The sequence below is a fragment of the Corvus kubaryi genome, unplaced genomic scaffold (assembly GCF_017639235.1).
Source record: "Corvus kubaryi isolate FWS band 111438036 unplaced genomic scaffold, C.kubaryi_AGA036_p1.0 133, whole genome shotgun sequence".
NCBI classification, from domain to species: Eukaryota; Metazoa; Chordata; class Aves; order Passeriformes; family Corvidae; genus Corvus; species Corvus kubaryi.
In genome coordinates this window covers 7,381,402-7,399,441 of record NW_024580667.1, presented here as the reverse complement: position 1 = coordinate 7,399,441, position 18,040 = coordinate 7,381,402, and the positions used below count along the sequence as shown (strand labels likewise).

The 18,040-nt window shown below is 36.6% G+C and overlaps 1 protein-coding gene across 13 annotated transcripts in view; it reads right to left on the bottom strand.

The window, feature by feature from the left end:
* Positions 1-18,040, bottom strand: part of DMD (dystrophin) — a 1,181,561-nt gene that overhangs the window by 170,962 nt on the left and 992,559 nt on the right. For all 13 annotated transcript variants that reach the window (XM_042035506.1, XM_042035543.1, XM_042035536.1 and 10 more), the window contains 2 exons: positions 15,122-15,242; positions 14,186-14,454 (listed from right to left, as the gene is read on the bottom strand). In XM_042035506.1, coding sequence (XP_041891440.1) covers positions 14,186-14,454; positions 15,122-15,242 — 390 coding nt within the window. The remainder of the gene's footprint in view (positions 1-14,185; positions 14,455-15,121; positions 15,243-18,040) is intronic.

The window sequence follows — 18,040 nt, the reverse complement described above, 5'->3', positions numbered from 1 at the left end:
TGCCTTCTGGATTCCCGAAATTTGGAGTGTGAGCTAATCCAGGTGACAGGAACTTGAGATAAGATAAAGGTGGTACTATTGTCCAATTATCTCAGGTCTATCTAAGGAAAGCTAAATGAGGTGGGGGAGAAGGATATTTCACAGCAAGGAGTCCATGGGAAGGCCAGCTTGGAAGCTGTGCTGGAAGCTGGCTGTGGCTGGGTCTGGTGGGGTGAGATGATAGACCACTGGCTCAAGACAGGAGGCCACTGACTCAAACACAGAGAAATAACAAGCAGGGGACTAATTAGCATTGGAAGCAAGGGAATAATTTAACCAACAGAATAAGAGAACTGTGTAGCCAATGAGCACTGATGCCTTTTTTTGCTAAAACATATAAATGATGAGAAGTCTTGAGTGGCCTTGGAACCCCCACCACTGAGAAGTCCAGGGTGAAGAGGACCAGTGCGATACTGCTGGATCCATGGTGGTGACTATCATTCCACCTGATCTCTCTCCCTCTCTCTCTCTCTCTCCCTCTTTCTCACTCTCTTTCTCCCCTCCCTCTTCCCCCTCAATCCTTTTCTATTTCTTTCTATCTCTCCACCTCACATTTTACTGTTACATAAAATCTGTACTATTGACTTTGGCATATGATCTTGTTTGCACCTTAATTCAGGCAGAGTCATCTCCCCAGTAATTGTAATAACTAGATTTTAACAGTGTGCTCCCATCAGCTGTTTGTCTACCAAGACCCCAAGGCTCTTCTCTGCAGAGTTGCTTTCTGGCCAGTTGATCTTGAATGTGTACTGTTACCTGGGGTTCTTCCTCCCAGGACACAGTGATGTCTTAGGTTTTAGCTTTTATATTTTTCAGATCCTGTACAGCCTAGTGTGTAACTCTGAAACTTCATATAGCCCATTAGCTCCCGTTCTCACATTTTGGTTAGACATAACAAACCCTCTCTGGACCTTAACTCAAGGACACCTTGTTGTCCCAGGCCCTTAAATATGTAAACTGAGCCTCTGGACAGGGGGAGCAAACTTGGGGTAATGACATAATTACTTGAAATTATAATTGGAGAATTAACCCTGATATGCAAATGGACCAAACTTATAAAAGTGTGAAAAACCCGTAACCCAGGGTCCATCTTGGGTGGAGCCCCTTGGAGGCTTTTGACTCCCATGGTGTACCTTTGAAGGCCCTTCAAATAAATACCTGCTTTTATTCTCTTAATCTTGTCTAGCCTCTCTTTACAGGTAGCCACTTCAAGGCATCAACAGGACTTGGCATTTCTCCTTGTTGAATTTTGTGAGATCCTCTCAGTGTAATTCTCCATTCTGTCAAGGTCTATATGAATGACAGCACAACCATCTGGTGGAAAGGCTGCTCCTCCCACTTTTGTATCAAGTGGGAAATTACTGAAGGTGAGCTCTGTCCCAGGGACCAGTTCATTAAAGCAGATGTTAAATGATACTTACCCAGGATCAACCACTGTGATACCTCACATATGACTTGCCCTCAGTGCAACTTTCTAGTCCTTCATGTGCCTGGAAATGGTTTAAAAGATTAGCTATTCCATCACATTCCCAGGGATTTAGGTGATGCTGAATAACCTGTAAGTCCCTGTGTCCTTCCTCCTGTCCTACTTGAAGATGAGAGTGATGCTTGTTCTCTTCCAGGATGCAAGAATTTCTCCCAGTTGCTGTGACCTTTGAGACAACAGATAGTGGCCTCTCAATAACATCTGCCAGCTCATTCTGCACTCATGGCTGCATCCCATTAGGACTCAGGTATGACCAGAATTATGAGCATGATCCATCCCCTTATATGTTCCACGATGCATATTTCTTACACTTAGTATGAAGCAGATTTCAAGAAAAGGCCAACTGTGCCTACAGAGAAAGTCTGTTTCCCTGGTCTGCAAGCAGCACTTATGCAAGGCTGTGGCCTCATGCCAGCCTGACATTTTCTTGAAGAATTCCCTCATATAGAAGAGTCTCCCACTAGCACTGGCTTATGTTAAACCTCAATTCTCATAACCAGTGAAAGAGACAGAAAAGAACATCTGGCAGTGTGAAGAAAATATGACATGACTTAGGGAGAAAAGTTCTCCTGTGTCAGATGAATTTCTGTTGTGGGAAGGTTTTATACAAGCAGCAGCTGCAGCTAAATCAGAGCAGGATCCATTTGCACAGTAAGGTGAGTGTTTGCCCTATACCTGGGCCACAGCAGGTTCCCAGCACTGACAATTCTCTCAGCTCACCTCAGCTCACTTAGTGTCCAAGTGGAGAAGTATTCATGGGCCAGAGCATTATGCTCCATTTTATATTTAAAACCATACGAGGTTGAACTGTCCCAGGACAGTTTAACAGTCTCCATCTTTTTCATTCAAAATGAGTTAGTTTCTTCTTTGAGGGGTTTAGTGTACTCAAATTCAAATTTCATTGAAACCTGGGTTTTTCAGCCACTAGCTCAATATGCTACACTTAGCTTGCTTTTAAACTCACCCTGTACTTTTATTTGATTTTAGTGCTCCTGGGGACAGGCGGTGTTGAGACAAAATGGATTTCAGCTGATTTAATTTTCCATCCTATATATTTTTATAAACTCAGAAATGACCAAGCAAGAGTGCACTACAGTAGAATATAAATCCTCTTCTGGGATAAAAATAGTTCAAACAAAAAACATCAGGGGAGAAAGAAAATCAAATTCCCTTTAAGTACTCTCCCATTCTGAATTCTGTATTTCTGAATCAGTAAAACTTTACATTTTTCAAAAGTTTTTTCCTGCAATTTGGAAGACTAACTCAGTATTTCTTTAAAAACAAGGTTATTAAAATTTGAATAGAAGAAATGAAAAATGAACCAATGCCAGATATTAATTTTCTTTTTTTCTGAACTGTCAATGGAAAAAGCTATGAGTTGTAGCAATGTTATATCTAGCAGAAAATATTTATTTACTAGGATGTCCAATTTAATAAATAGAAGCACATTAATAAATAGATGCACTTATCGTGAAACACAGATCACTTGGTTACTACAAATTTTGATCTATTTATTTATTTTAAATCAACAAGTGATATACAGCTTTATGATTCCTGAACAAATACAACCTATGCTACTGCCTTGCCATTTATTTTGAAATTGTTTTCTTCTCCATGGAGGGGGAAAAGTAAATGAGCAAATTCAGCTTGTAATTCACTCTACAAGAACAACTCTACCCATGTCATGGCAGAGCCCATGATGGCTGAAGTGTCATAAACAGCTCCACACCAATTTTTCCATATAATCAAACTCAGTTACTCAGTTACTTTGCAACCAAGAAGAGATGAAGTGCCTAGGAATTGTAAGTAACTTGAAAGATTTCAAGGTGTGATCTGAAAGTCTAACTCGACTGCACCAAGGACACAGGAAACATAAAGGAATTTTTGCAAAGAAAGTTTTCCTTTAGTAGGGTTTCAGTCAGCATCATTAAAACCTAAAAAGCACTTGAAAAGCATAAATGCTTAGGTTGTATCAGTCACATTGTTTTTAAACCATTAATAGCACATTATCTATTGCTATTAGTTAACTTGTAAACAATGTATATTGGATATACAAACAGAAAAGGTTGAATAATAACCCATGCTCATTACCAAAAGATCTTTCAGGTTATAGTGACTCCTTGTCCTCAGAAAATAGTTGCTACAAAGCAAATCTCTATTGTGCTGTAAAGCAGCATGGCATTTTAAAGGGAAATGCAATATTTCACTGACTGTCCTAGATTTGGCCTGGACAGAGCTGGTTTTCTCACAGTAGTCATGAGAGAGACCAGGGAAGGGTTGGGCAGGGGTCGGGCTGGGGGTCATGCGTGGGATGGAGCTGGGAGCCTCATGGGTGAGCCTAGGTTGTATTCTATACCATCCATGTCATTGCAGAGGGGTGGAAGTAGGCATTCTCACCTCTGTGAAGAAACACAGAGGCTGGGGTGTTGGCTGGGGTGGCAGAAAAAGGGCACTGTGGAGGATCTGGGACCATTTTTGCCTTTTGTCTCGGTGGTCACACAGGGCCTTGGCCAGTGAATATCCTTTTTTTCATGTAAATCACTCTCTCTTTTGTATACTTTTGTTATTAATATTGTTGCTCTTACTGTTAGTTTTTCTTATTTCAGTGCTGCTTTTCAAGGAAATTGCTCTTGATTCAGAATCTCTGTTTTTGTCTCCCTCTCATGGAGAGGAGAGTGAGGGGGAAGGGAGCACTTTGAGTGTGGTTTATTTTCCAGTTGGGTTTTAAAACCAGCACACTGACAAAAAAAGAAAGCAGTTTAAACCAGAAGGATTGCAACAGCTGTATCATAACATTACAAAACACCTCAAGCTTCCAGATATCAGCAGGCAGATCCTGTAGCTCAGGAGGAAAAATATGGATCCATACAAAAGCTTAGCATAGACATTACTAAAACACAGATAGTTTTCTGACACTTAACATTAAACAATTCAGACAAGAAGCTTCAGAAAATCCTCATTTTTTCTAACAAAAAGCATATAAAGATCTTTATTTTGATTTAAAAAGAAATCCTTCCTTTCTCCTTTCATGTCTTTAAATTTACCCTGTAAGTATTTAATAATGTTTAGCCTCATAGAGTTGATAATTACTACCTCTAGTAAGGGGGACAAAGTTCTTCATAGAGCTTAAGGACAAAAGAAGTTGTTACAGTCCACTCAGTCTCTAATATCCAGAAGAATGCAGGTCAGATGGACTGTTCAATGGCTTTGTTGAAAGCTCTGTGTTCCAAGTCTTGAATTAATATTGAAATTCACATCTTCACCTTTTCACCACCACTGTGCAACATGTGTGGAGTAGGCATGGGTGAAACCACGAGTCAACACAGAGTCACAGAACCATAGAATGGCTTGGGTCAGAAGAGACCTTTAAGATCATCTAGTTCCAAGCCTTCTGTCATGGACTGGGAACCTTCCACTAGACCAGGTTGCTCAGAGCTCCACCCAACCTGGCCTTGAACATTTCCAGGGATGGGGCATCCTCAACTTATCCAGGCAAACTGTTCCAGTGTCTCACCACCTTCACAGTAAAGAATTTCTTCATAATATCTAATCTAAGCCTACTCTCTTTAAGTGTGAAGCCGTTATCCCTTGGCCCGTCACTACCTGCTCTTCTAAATAGTCTCCATCTTTCCTGTAGGTTCCCTTCAGGTACTGGAAGGCCACAATTAGGTCACCCTGAAGCCTATTTTCCAGGCTGAACAATCCCAAGTCTCTCAGCCTTTCCTCTGTGCTAAGGGTGGTGATTAGAGGGGTGTTCTATCCCTGTATTCATCTTGGTGGCCCCTGGACTTGCTTCAACAGGTCCCTGTTCTTCCTGTGGACCTCAGAGCTGGACACAGCACGGCGGGTGGGGTATCATGAGAACAGAGCAGAGGGGACAAATCCCCTCTCTCACCTGCTGCCCATGGTGCTTTGGATGCAGCCCAGGACATGTTTGGTTTTATGGGCTGTGAGTGCCCATGGCCAGCACATGTCCAGCCTCTCAGCCACCAGCTATCCCAAATCCTTCTCAGCAGGGCTGATCTCGGTCTGTTCATCCCCAGCCTGGATAGATACCAGCAGTTGCCCCACCTCAGGTACAGCACCTTGCACTTGTTAAACCACATGAGGTTCCCATGGGCCTACTTGAGGTGTAAATTCCTAGGTTTCTTACATCTAATAAGAACATCTTTCAACAGTGGGAAACAGAAAGAATTCAGTTCTCATAGTAGATTTTAGCAACCACGAGTGACAATGATTTACTTTTTAAGCTAATGTAGGAAGAAAGAATATTAAAATGAAATGCTGAAAAGGAGACAGTTAAATAAAACTTAAAAAAATTAAACATGTCTCAGGTTTCTATAACAGCACCAGACACAGGCTGGGAAACTACGAGCAGTGCCCACCTTCCCAGGCATTCAGGCTGAATTCTTCTGGGTGGCTGCCCTGACATGTCTTGAGGAGGAGAAGGCCGTGGCCCTGGGAAATGGGCAACAGTGTCTCCTGCCATGACTGATGAAAAAGGTCATTCTTAATCCAATGAACAGTTGAACTGAACTAAAACAAAACAATTTTCAGGTAAAATATAAAGAGAATACAAATAATTTGAGTGGCATCGCTGTTTGGACAAATTAGTCTCACTGATTCAATTGACTGGTTTGTAAACTGGGGATAATACTTCTATTGCGGTCTCAGAAAGAAGCTGAGAAGATTAACTCATACTATCTGGAACATAAGAAGCACTATAAAAGTGCTAAGTAGCAATTACAAAGTTTTATTATGGGTTAACCTTGGCCAAAAAAATGAAATAAAACTCTATTAGGCTTTAAATTTATAAAGATGAAAATGAGAACTGTGTAACTCATTGGGTCCCTGATAAGCATTCCAGGCAATCTAACATTCATTGCACTCCCTACATCAAACAGTCCCTAGATAATTACTGTGTACCAGCACAGGAGCTTGATAAATTGATTTTACTTTGCTCATTGATTTGCCCATGTCATAGAAACAATATCATTACAGAATCTGCACACTTGATAGTTCCCAGGAATTCATTTTGCCAATGTTTTAAGAAAAGATTTCATTAGAAACACAATACTGACAGACTTTTCTTCATGGAAAAAAAAAAAAATTGCCTCATCACAGAGACAAACAACATAAAAATTAATTTCTAGTATTCTTCCCTTTTCCCTTCTCTCATGTCTCAATGAATGTCGATGTCTCTGGTTATATATTAATTTCTGGTACATCTTTTTTCTTTACGCAGGAATGTTTCAATAGCAGACTATATATAGCAGATCAGAGTTATGTTCTAAATACTCCTTAGATATAATTTTGCTCCCTTTAGCCACACAGCTCCCTGTGCCACACTCACTTAGGAAGGCCTGAATAAAATGGTCCCATATTAAGAAGAGATGTGTTACTCACATTGTACTTTTTTCCCCCTTGGCTAAATATTTACATTTCCAGGTCATAAAAAAAAGAAGGCTTTTGAATAGAACCAAATCAGTTCAAGAGCATCTTTGATTTAATGTCATGTCTTGGAATGTTAATACTTCATCATCAGACTAATATCTATGAGTGCTGCATTTGTATGGCAAACTTAAAACAAAAAGCCATGCTAAATGCCAGAGTCCCTGCCACTTAGGTACTTAAAAATTAATGTTTAATTCTCCTTCTAAAAGCTCAAGTCTCATTCTCTCCTCTGATAAACTGATAAAGAGAAATCTCTTAAAAATGTTCTGGTCTGACCTTAGTTCTGAACTTCAGAGGCATAAAACGACAGACAAGTCTTTATACATGTATTAGTCAGTTCTCTCAGCAGGCTATCAGAAACCAAGATCAGAGATTGCCAATACTTAAAAAGTCAAATTCTGCCTGCAGATGTGCATGTTGAACTCCCACTGAAATCAGCAGGGTGAGTTCATACAAGGAAAAATTTGGCTCTAAATGAAATGTGTTGATCTAATAATAGCATCTTCAACCCATCTGCTGGGTTGGATGTAGAAAAGATTTTCACCTTTACTGGTCACCTTTTTTTTTCTTTAGAGCTCAAGAATTTTCCTGCACTTGTCGTCAGGGAAAAGTTATCAGTATTCTTTAGCCCAAAAGTACTTAATCAAAGAGAAAATAGTTAATGTGCTCTATTAATGACTGTGTTAATACAGTTAACACAAATCTGATAGAAATTGGGTTAAATTTGTACAGCTATTTTCCAGGTGTTTGTTTTTTTGAAAAATGGTCTACAAGAAGCTGCTTCTCACATTAGTTGTTCTGATTCCTCAGGAAGTTAATTAAAGAATACTCATTTTTATTTCTTCTTTGTAAGCAGAGCAATGTTATTTTTTCTGTATCACAAATATGCTACTGTTTCCCAATAAGTAGTATGGTCAAGAGCAGTCTTAACTTTAAAAGACCAAGATTTTACTTTGCCTGCTCATCATCATTCTTACTATTCCTATGTACAAAAAGATTTTGTATTCTTCCTTAAAATAGGTAGCTTGATATACACAAAAAAACTATGTAATCTAGTCTCTGTAAAAAACTGTAGATACAGTGGTAGCATCATGAGATAAGAAATGTACAACTTACTGCAAAAGAAGTCAGCAGAAGGAATGATTGGTTGCTTCAGGTATTTAAAATGGACTTAGATATAGTCTATTGCCAGAGTTATTGCCATAACGAACTCTTCAATTTTATCTGACTGATTATATAGAAACAACATAAGGCAGATTATACTTTTAAGTTAAATTTGTATCATTAAATACATGATTACTACATACTAAATAACCACTTGTGAATATATTAGTTTTTGTGTGAGAAAATAAATTCGTTCATAAGCTGTTAAAGTGAGATTGAGAGACTACAGGACACAACTGAGTAACCTTCATCTCCTAAAAGCTAAGAAGCATAACAGAGCTAAAATCAGCTGGTACACCTACATGAAAAAACAGTTCATGGTTTTTAACTCAATTTCGTATTTAAGAAAAACCTGAGCAAATTAAACTTGCCCTCAACAGTGACAACCAAACAACCCTACTAAATTCTCTCTTGTATAAAAATGCATTTAAAAAAGGTAAAACCAACATACCAGGCTGTCACCAATTTGGTAATGTGGTTAGTTGAAGTATCTTTGATGTATAACAACATCTTGAAAGCTGACCCATTAATGAATCGAACAAACTTTAATTATTTCTTTCATTACAGCAAGCTCCACAAATTTTTAAATTCATAGGAATATTATATATCGCAAGGACATCTGTAGGATGTCAAAGTGTTCCAGTGAATTTCAGTACGGTTTTGGTTTATTTCAAAATAGTTTATTATGCTCTTATGTACTCTAATATTGTTTTAGTTTATATTAGAAGTAAAACAGTTGATGAAGAGCTGATGTTTTGTAAATTCTGGTTTTATTGACCATATTTATATTTAAAACATAAAGGTCCTCTAGTATGTCATTAGATCATCTCCTCCTTTTATAGCATCTTACTTAGAACAATCTCTAAATTACGAATATTTTACAAATACAAAATCTGTTTAGAAAGATCACCCCTAATTCTCTTAGGAACTAATTTTTGAGTTTTGGAAAGCTGAAAAATTCATTAGTAGGAAATGGTTATTCTGTATATAATAGTTTTAAAAGTCCCAGAATCCCACACAGAATTTATTAGGAGACTTACTAAAGGAAATAGAACATCTTAACCCAGATTGATTATAGCCCTTGGTGGTAACAGCTGGCTTCAAATTAAACTAAAAAAATGTATATGCATTTTGAAGTAGTTTAAGAGCATATCATAAATAACTATTGTATAATGCTATCACAGAACGACTTATGTATGAAATGGTAAGATTGAGAGCCATTTGTAACAGTAATTACTTTAGTAATAGTATGAAGAAAACATTAACACTTCCATCTCCTACACTGCAGGCAAGTAGTTTCCTATTCAGCTATGAACCAATGGATGCTGTCACCTTCTAATTGTACAAACAATTTGAAAACACCTAATCAAATCATAGTTCATAGTCTAAAATTCTGCATATAAAATACTTTAGCATTTTTGTGGTTTTTAAAACTAAGAATAATAAGGAGTGTAGCTATAGTAGAAAGTCTATCAGTAAAGAAAGAAAATGTAAAAATATCTCAGAAGCTGCTATATATGTAATGTTATTTCACTTTACAGACTGGACAGCATGACCTCTGCTAACTTAATTTGGTGCATAGCATAATTTTATGTTAGCAAAAAATTAACAAGAGAATAGGAGTCACATTGCAATCTGACCTCTATTTGGCTTAACAATGGTCTGGCACTGCTACTGATATCTAGCTGACTGGAAATTCTGGTTATTCAATACATCTTCCAGGTAATTACTTCTTCAATAGATTCTATTGATCTATTTAAAACTGATCTCCAGTACATATCTCCATTGCTAGGAGGGGATGAATGGGGACTATTGGCTTGCTTCTAGGTGTCATTCATTAATTTCCCGGTATGTGACCCCTAATAGGTCCATATAAAAATCATTCTTCTTTTTGGGGAGGGTAGAAAATTATCAACTACCCAAGAATTTCAAATAATTTTGGCTTAAGAACATAAACTAGAAATTCAACAACTCACTTTGCTGTCAGAATCGCCATAGTAGGCAGCTGTCAGTTCCCTCATAACAGCACTGTCAGAGTTCACTTTGCTGAAACACCTCTTTCAGCACAGCACTAGCTGAACAGTACCCCAATGAACTACAGGAGAATATATAAGGCTTTTAAAAATTATTATTATTATTATTATTATTCTTTAAATGAACTTCCTACTCTCGTTCAGTGACCTGAAATTGAAATTGTTGATTTAGTATTAAAATGCTTTTAATAATACAGAATTTTAACCTTTGCAAATCTATTTGTTTTCTTTCTATGGCTGGATATGAACACAATTGAAATTCAGCTGATTATTTTAATAGGTTGTCTTACTTTTGTCTCATTTTGAGGAAAGATGACCAGGGACAAAAGGATTGTCCCCAGTCCCTGCACACAGAAAGTAATTTTGGAGTAGATGATGAGCAGATCAGTGATCAGTTCATTTCTGATTTATGAATAACTGCAAATGCTATTTGGTTTACAAATAAATAAATTTCAGGCTGATATTTTCCAGTGAATATTTGTCAGTGACATACAATTGGCTACAACTGTCAATTAAGCTGAAGAGTCTGAAATAAACAGCATATAATTCAACTAGAAATTGTATTAAAATTCTTAATAGACTTTGACAAAAGTATTTAAAAGGATGCTTTCAGCCTTTGTGAATACTCTTGTTACACTAAATACAGAAAGTCCATAATCTATATGCAAAGTTCATGTAACTGCTTTACTCATAACTATAAAAGTGAATCTGCAAGAACAACCAGCAGTTCTTAAGAAGCAAGACTAAGACTTTCATGGAAATTCCTTACAGAAAAATACAAGATTTATGTCACTAAATTCTGTTCTGCTTTTCATAGTTATCAATCATTATACTGAGTCAAGGTACCCTCTTTTTGAGACAATGAAGGAAAACTAATTATCCTATAGCAGACTGGAGTTAATTGAAAAAAAGTCTACACGATTCTAAATGAATAGCTTTTTATTTGGAATGTGTTCTAGAGATATGCACTTCTATTTTGGACTAAAGAAACCACAGACACTACTGCCTGCTCTTCATTATTTTTGTTGTTGGGTTTTTTGTTTGTTTTGGGTTTGGTTTTCTTTGTTTGTTCTGTTTGTTTTACAGCGGCTGCAAAAAACCAAAAATTAGAATGTAATTATACACCTCATGGAGCCTAGAGGCTCTGCTGTTCCCTTACAGTCCTGTGTATGACAGAAAACTGAAGCAGTTATATGCTGCTAGTGGTATGTTAAAATATCACTGGCAGAAAAAGGGCTTTTCATTGTGCTCTCCTGAGTATGTTGGAAGTAGCTGAACTACCTGTAGCTAAAGATAAACCACACCATTAAAACTGGCTTCTCAGTCACAAAACTCTGTGCACACCACCTCAAAACAGTGCTTTTAATTTAAGAAACCTAATTTTCCAGAGCGTAAAAGTATAAAAAATCTGAAAGTTCCTATGGGTACTAATTTCTATTAGTGTTTCTCAGCAGATGTCTACAGAGAGACAACAAAGCAGTGAGGAGGCATCAGCATAAGATGTAATGACTGTTGCATGCTGCTAGCATAACCATTATCAAGGTTTTGGGTGGTATAGAGCAAAGGAGAATCTTTGGGGAAGAGAGAGAGACAAAATGGTTCTACCATCAATTCCTGGAATGAGTCTTTGAATAAGACACCAAATGGATGAGGAAGGCATGATTGCACATCAACTGCATAGCAGCAAAAGCTTAATATAAAATCTGAGGGGCGATATCATGAGACCCTAAGTGTTCCTGGCATGCTGATGAAAAGAACATTTTGTTAGTGATTGCAAGGAGAAAGCATCATTGAATTTGCTGCAGAAAGGAATAGAAGTCATAGGCCATATCTAAAATATGACCTGGGCTACAATCAAACTGATCAGGCAATGGATATTAGGGGACAAATAATAAATTCATCTGGGCTTGAACTGAATTTAAGACAGTTAAATGATGGTTTGGATTTTACTGGACAGAAAGATATGCTTGGAAGGGAGACAGAAAGAATGTGTGTTATTAAGAAAGTAAGTTACATTTCAGTCTAGGGATAAGATCACCCATATGAGAGAAGAAAAAAGGGAGAGTAACAGATGACAGTAGAGAAGTCTGAAGAGTACTTTGGTTATAGATCACCTCTAGTCTAGGTTGCATCCTTTGGAGCAGACGGGTGAAACTATCTCTTGTCCTCAGAATCAAAGCTGAACATCAATTTGTACATTAATACAGATGAAGCATCTGTAGCAGTAGTAATAATAATAATAATAATAATAATAATAACAATAGTACATTAATACTGACCAAGGATCCACTATTCAGTGTGAGTTCAAAGTTATACCATGACCTTAGCAGCTCCAGCAACTGTAACTAAAGAGAATAGTGACAAATGGAACTAGACTAAACACATTCACTGGAAGTTATTCATCAGGTTAGGTTTGGGAAAGCTATTGTGATGCAAATTAAGAGAAGGATTTGCAAGAAATGCAATCACATATGATCAATGTTTTGAAGATCTGCTCAGAAGGTGCTTGGATTTCTCAGATGTATAGAGAGAAATTAGGTACTTTTCGTCATTCTGTAATATCAGTCGTGATACTCATCATAAAAACCAGATTAGACACATATAATGTATCAATTGGATAATGTTTAGCTGATCATATAATTTATAAAGAAAAAACCTTATTGTTTACTAACAACTTTTAACTGAAGGCTACATAACTTCAACAAATTCAGCTTTTAGCTGAAATATTTGCAAAGGAAAAATACTTTAACTCAAGTGAATAAATTATTAGCTCATTAATTATGCTATCTAGAATGTATTTATTTACTTTTTAAACCATCACAGGACTCAGAACCATAATTATGAAGTAAACACTCCTGCTCATAGCTTTAGAATTAAGCGATTTGCTTTGTTTTCCAGTAATATCAGAGGTTCAGTGTTTCTGTTCAGGATACCTTCTTCAAAATTAAAAAAACCCCAAAACAAACAATGGTTGCAATAGCACTTTCTGAGAATTTATAAATAGGTTTCTTCTGTTCTTTTATGAATTCAAATGAAGATAAGTTTTGCAGCTAGCTGTTCATCAGCTACTAACTGTTTCATTTGTTCTTGTACAGTCCCTGCACAGGACACTCATTAAACTTTCTGTGTGATTACAACTCGAAGACTTTCATTTTAATAAACTACATTTGATTTCTAGAGGGCTTTTTTTCTTGCCATTAGTCATTCTATTTCCTCTTTCTTAGATCCTAATGTTCAACCAGAGAAAATAACAGTTAGCTCAGGTCTCTTTCAAAATGACTGATGATTCCCATTTATGTGACTGGAACAAACGCACTTTGTTCTTATCAAAATGGCAACTGCCTCTATTGTGCTCTAGCTGAAGGAATCCTGTATTATTTATCAAGTCTGTCCATGGCAGTCATGCTGAAAGAGGACAAGTCTGCCCAAGTTTCTCAATAAGCAATGATTTTATGAAACAACACTTAAAAGCAGATAAACATTAAATTATAGAAAATAATGACAATTTTCCAGGGTTGCTGCTTTTTAGACTATCTTTAGTTATGAAGCCAATTTATTAAAAAAACCATAGAGAATACCATCATCATGAAAAACCATATATTTTAAATTAAGTTCTACTCTACAATTACAGAGACAATTGTGTATTCATCATACTTAAAAAAATATAAAAAAGAAAAATTAATTGTATAGACTTTTATAATATATTCTCCTATCTAATTTATCTTGTTTTCTTTAAGTGACAATTTTGCCTCTCCTAAGTTAACAGTGAGCATGCTGAGGATTTTTACACATTTCTGTAGTGCTTTTTACCCATGTCAGCAATATACATTCTCAATGAGGATCCCATTGCATTTCAATTTCTGAAATTATAAAACTCTATATATGTACTTTTAATATAAGTGACTATGATACAAAGATATAAATTTCTCACTCTAAAAGATAATTACTGATATGGGGATTCATACAATGAACAATTTTATACTCAGAAATACTGATATATGACACATACCTTGACTTTTTCCAAGTGGTCCTGCAGAGAGTCAATTAGCAGATCCCCCACTGGCTGCCAGGACCCCTTGAATGCCTCAGCCTGCCGTAGCTTCAGGTCCAGTTCATCCATTGCCTCTTGAAGGCCCTGCAGTCTTTCAAGAGCATCGTCGATCTTCTTTTGCCGATCAGCAGACTGAAGATTCAGCTTATCCCACTCAGTTCTGACCTCATCTGCCTGCCTTTGCAGAAGTTTAGTGACATTATGGGCTCTTTCCTCAGGTGACAGATCTAAATGTGAAAGTGAAGAGGCTTTTAAGACATATTCTGTCTTAGAAGTAAAACAGTTGCCATCTGGATAAGTTCAAGTCTTGGTAAGAAACTCTTCATAACCAAAGGCAAGCGTGAAATTTGTTTTATTAATGTATTCTCATTTGAAAATCTCTTACAAAACTTAAATCCTGCCACCATAAAAGTCAGCAAAATATGCATTTAAGTACATAAAGGCATTTTGAAACATGCAAGGTGTAGCTAGAAGTTTATCAGCTGTTTCAGCACAATATTTCAGCACATAGATAAATATTAATCACTGGGAAGCTTTTGCTGCAATTAGGTGGATTTGGGATCTCCTGTAGTACTGAGGCTACAAGGTGAATTTTAGCTTAAATTGCAGCTTTGAGACCTCAAATGAGGCTATAATTATAGACAGGTCCTGAAGGTTTAAAGGCAGTTTCAAAATCTGCTTATAAATATGCATGTCTATTTAGTACCACAGTGTTCAGAAGTATTGCTAAGGCTTGCTTTCATCTATATTTTTAGCTTAGTTTCTGAATACTGGCATTCAGCTTGAAGTGTAAAAGGAATGCTTTCAGACCGGCTGGCAGGATTTATTTAATCATTGCTGATCATCACTGATCTTTCCAGCAACGTGTTATTACCCTGTTCTTGCTTCAATTACCTCTGGGCTCTGGGCAGACCTTCTCCACTGCCTCCACAGGCTGCTCGGCCAGGAAGATTCGCACAGTCTCAAGGGCACTCCTGATAACAGGTTCTTTTGTTTTTAGCTCCTTCTTGAAAGTCTAAGAAACAAAATTATTGTAAGTGGATCTATAAAGAAATACCAAGTCAGAATACCAATGTCAGAACAGAATTTCCAGCAACAGCTTCCACATGTGTGTGACAAGAAGGAACAAAACACACACACACAAAAACTTATAAGAATCAGCTTTTGCTTAACCTGAAATCACATTGTATTCAAAAGAGCAAATGCATTCAATGTATTCATTGTATTCACATTATATTCAAAAGAGCATACAGCATTTTGCTTTCTTCAGCAACAGCTCCTTTTACTACCTCTCTACACCCTGCTTTTAAATGACCATCAGTAAGTTCCTCAAGATTAGTATTAGATACTTGGTAGGTTACTGAAAGTATGCACATCTCAGTATTTGTTTATTAATGATCTATTTTTGTTAATGAGAATATAAGATTCTATCAACCTGATTCCAAATGGACACCACACAAAATGCAGGTAAAACCCAGCTTGTGGGTCGCTTGTTGCATTGGGCCTTCTGCATGTTGCAGTGAACTTATCTAACTGATTCTTACCACTCTTTTATTTCAATGTTTTCTTCTGTATTTATGAAACATTGTTGAATACATACTGTTTCAAGCAGCACAGAGGTAAAATATGCAGGTAATTTAATAGTACAGTGTAACACAAACCACAATACTGCAAAAAGGAGACCCATATGCCATGTGTAGAAAACAGATATTTTGCTGCAGGGATTAGAAAATTCTCTTTACAACACTGGCATTATATAAGCTTCTAACAAAATAAATTCACCAATTCAGTTAAATTAATTATTAAACAAAATTTGTACTTCTATGTGAACTAATGAAGGATTATAAATTCAATATTAAAAAGTTCATTATACTTTGAATTGTATTTGATATGTGACTCTCTGTGCAGGAAATACCTACCAGAACTAATAATGGGGACATGTATAGTTTATAATATGAGCACTCACAGGTAAAAATTTCTTAACACATTTCAGGAAAGTAAACTTAAGGAAATAACTACATTATTCTACTACAGATATTTAAATACACTTTTTATTAAATGGTCAAGAACTGACCATAAAGTTTGTAGCTGTGCTTGGGAAAACCCTTTAGCAAAGTCTGCTTTGTTGAAGGAAATAACAAAGGAAAAAATCTTCATTTTGTGTCAAACACAATAACGGGACTGGAACATTTTCACAGAGTCTATCTGCTATCATAAGGGAATCTGTCATTTGATTAATACCTGAGATAAATGTTTTAAACAATCATGTTCACCTTTAAAAGACAATATCAACTTTTACAAATAAAGAAGTGTATATTAACAAGTACACTACCACTGGACATTGTTTTGCATAAAAAACTGAGTGGAGCTACTACAGGGCTGAATGAAAAATGTCCAACTCAGGCATTTTTAGGTTTATAATTCTTATAATTTGTACTTGATTCTTGCATGAAGTGTGATAGAAAGAGGAAATATAATAAGCCTTTTTCATGCCTCCAGATGAGGAAAACCTATTCCTTTAATTAGCCTTTGTGTGCATCTCACATCATGTCCCACTAGAATGGTCTGGCAGGTCTGCAGGTCAAGTAAGCCAGCAGGAAGCATAACTTAAAATCCAGCACGGTAATTTCCATGGACTGTGTGCTGTGCTCTCTGCTGATAGTGTTAAAAGTAACATCAACAGTCAAACTCACTTTAACCAGTGTTTTTAAAAATTAAATGGTATAACAGCTTAAAGATATAATATGCTTTAGAAATGTCTCCAAAGATTTTTCAGAAATGTCTTTGCCCCAAACCAGTCAAAAAGGAAGCACTTGCACAAGGGTCTGTTCTGCAAACACACACCAACAGCAGGAAGGAGTTACAGATATTCCAAGGGAACACAGAAATACACTGATGTAGAGAATAGTTAAAAGCCAGAAACACCTCTGAACTATGCATTTGGGAATGAGCAGTCCTGCTGTAAGGAGTGCTCCTGCTGTAGACAGGTCACCCTGGCTATGTACATGTGCACACCAGGAGAAGCACAAAAAATACGCTCTTTCTTTTCATATGCTCTTTTCAGCTTGTACTGTTTTTGCAGAAAACTAAAGTAATCAAATACACTGAGTGGCATTATCTTTCCAGAAGAGGTTTAAAGCCACATTCCTCCTGTACCTCTTGTGCAACAGAAGGAGAACATATGTGCACTGCATCCCATTAAGCCTGTGAGCAGGAATCATTGTATCTTCCTCAAAACAATAGAGAAATGCTAATAGAATCTTCTGATTTTGCATATCTTGTATTTTGTCACAAATAGAAAAAGTGTCTTTCTTTATTAATAAAGGAAAACTGAACCAATGTGTTAAACTTTTTTTTCCCCCCAACTTTTCCTCTCTGAATGTTGGAGCCGGTGGAGGCAATTATAGTCTGTAAAACCTGAGTTATAGAATCGTACACAGTATGGTGTTGAGATCTATTTACAGTTCTCATCTCCTTCCCTAATTTTGATCAGCAGATTTCTACTGAGTTAAAATATGTTTCAATTAAAGAAATTTGAAAAGGAGAGGATGAAAAAAACATGAGGCTGAAGCAGTAGCACAGAACAGCATTAAAAATAATGAATGTTCATTTCATACTAACCCATTCCAAAACGAAGTTCTTACTGTATGAAGATAAAGCAGCTTTTCTAAATTAAAGTTTTGTTGTGAGATATGTACACACTACCAGTAAAAATCATAAGTAGCAATAAAAGACATTTTCTCTTCTTTTGGAGGGAAAAAAAAGAAAATTATCTGTCTAGAGCCCTGACAAATACATCTTTATCATAACTAG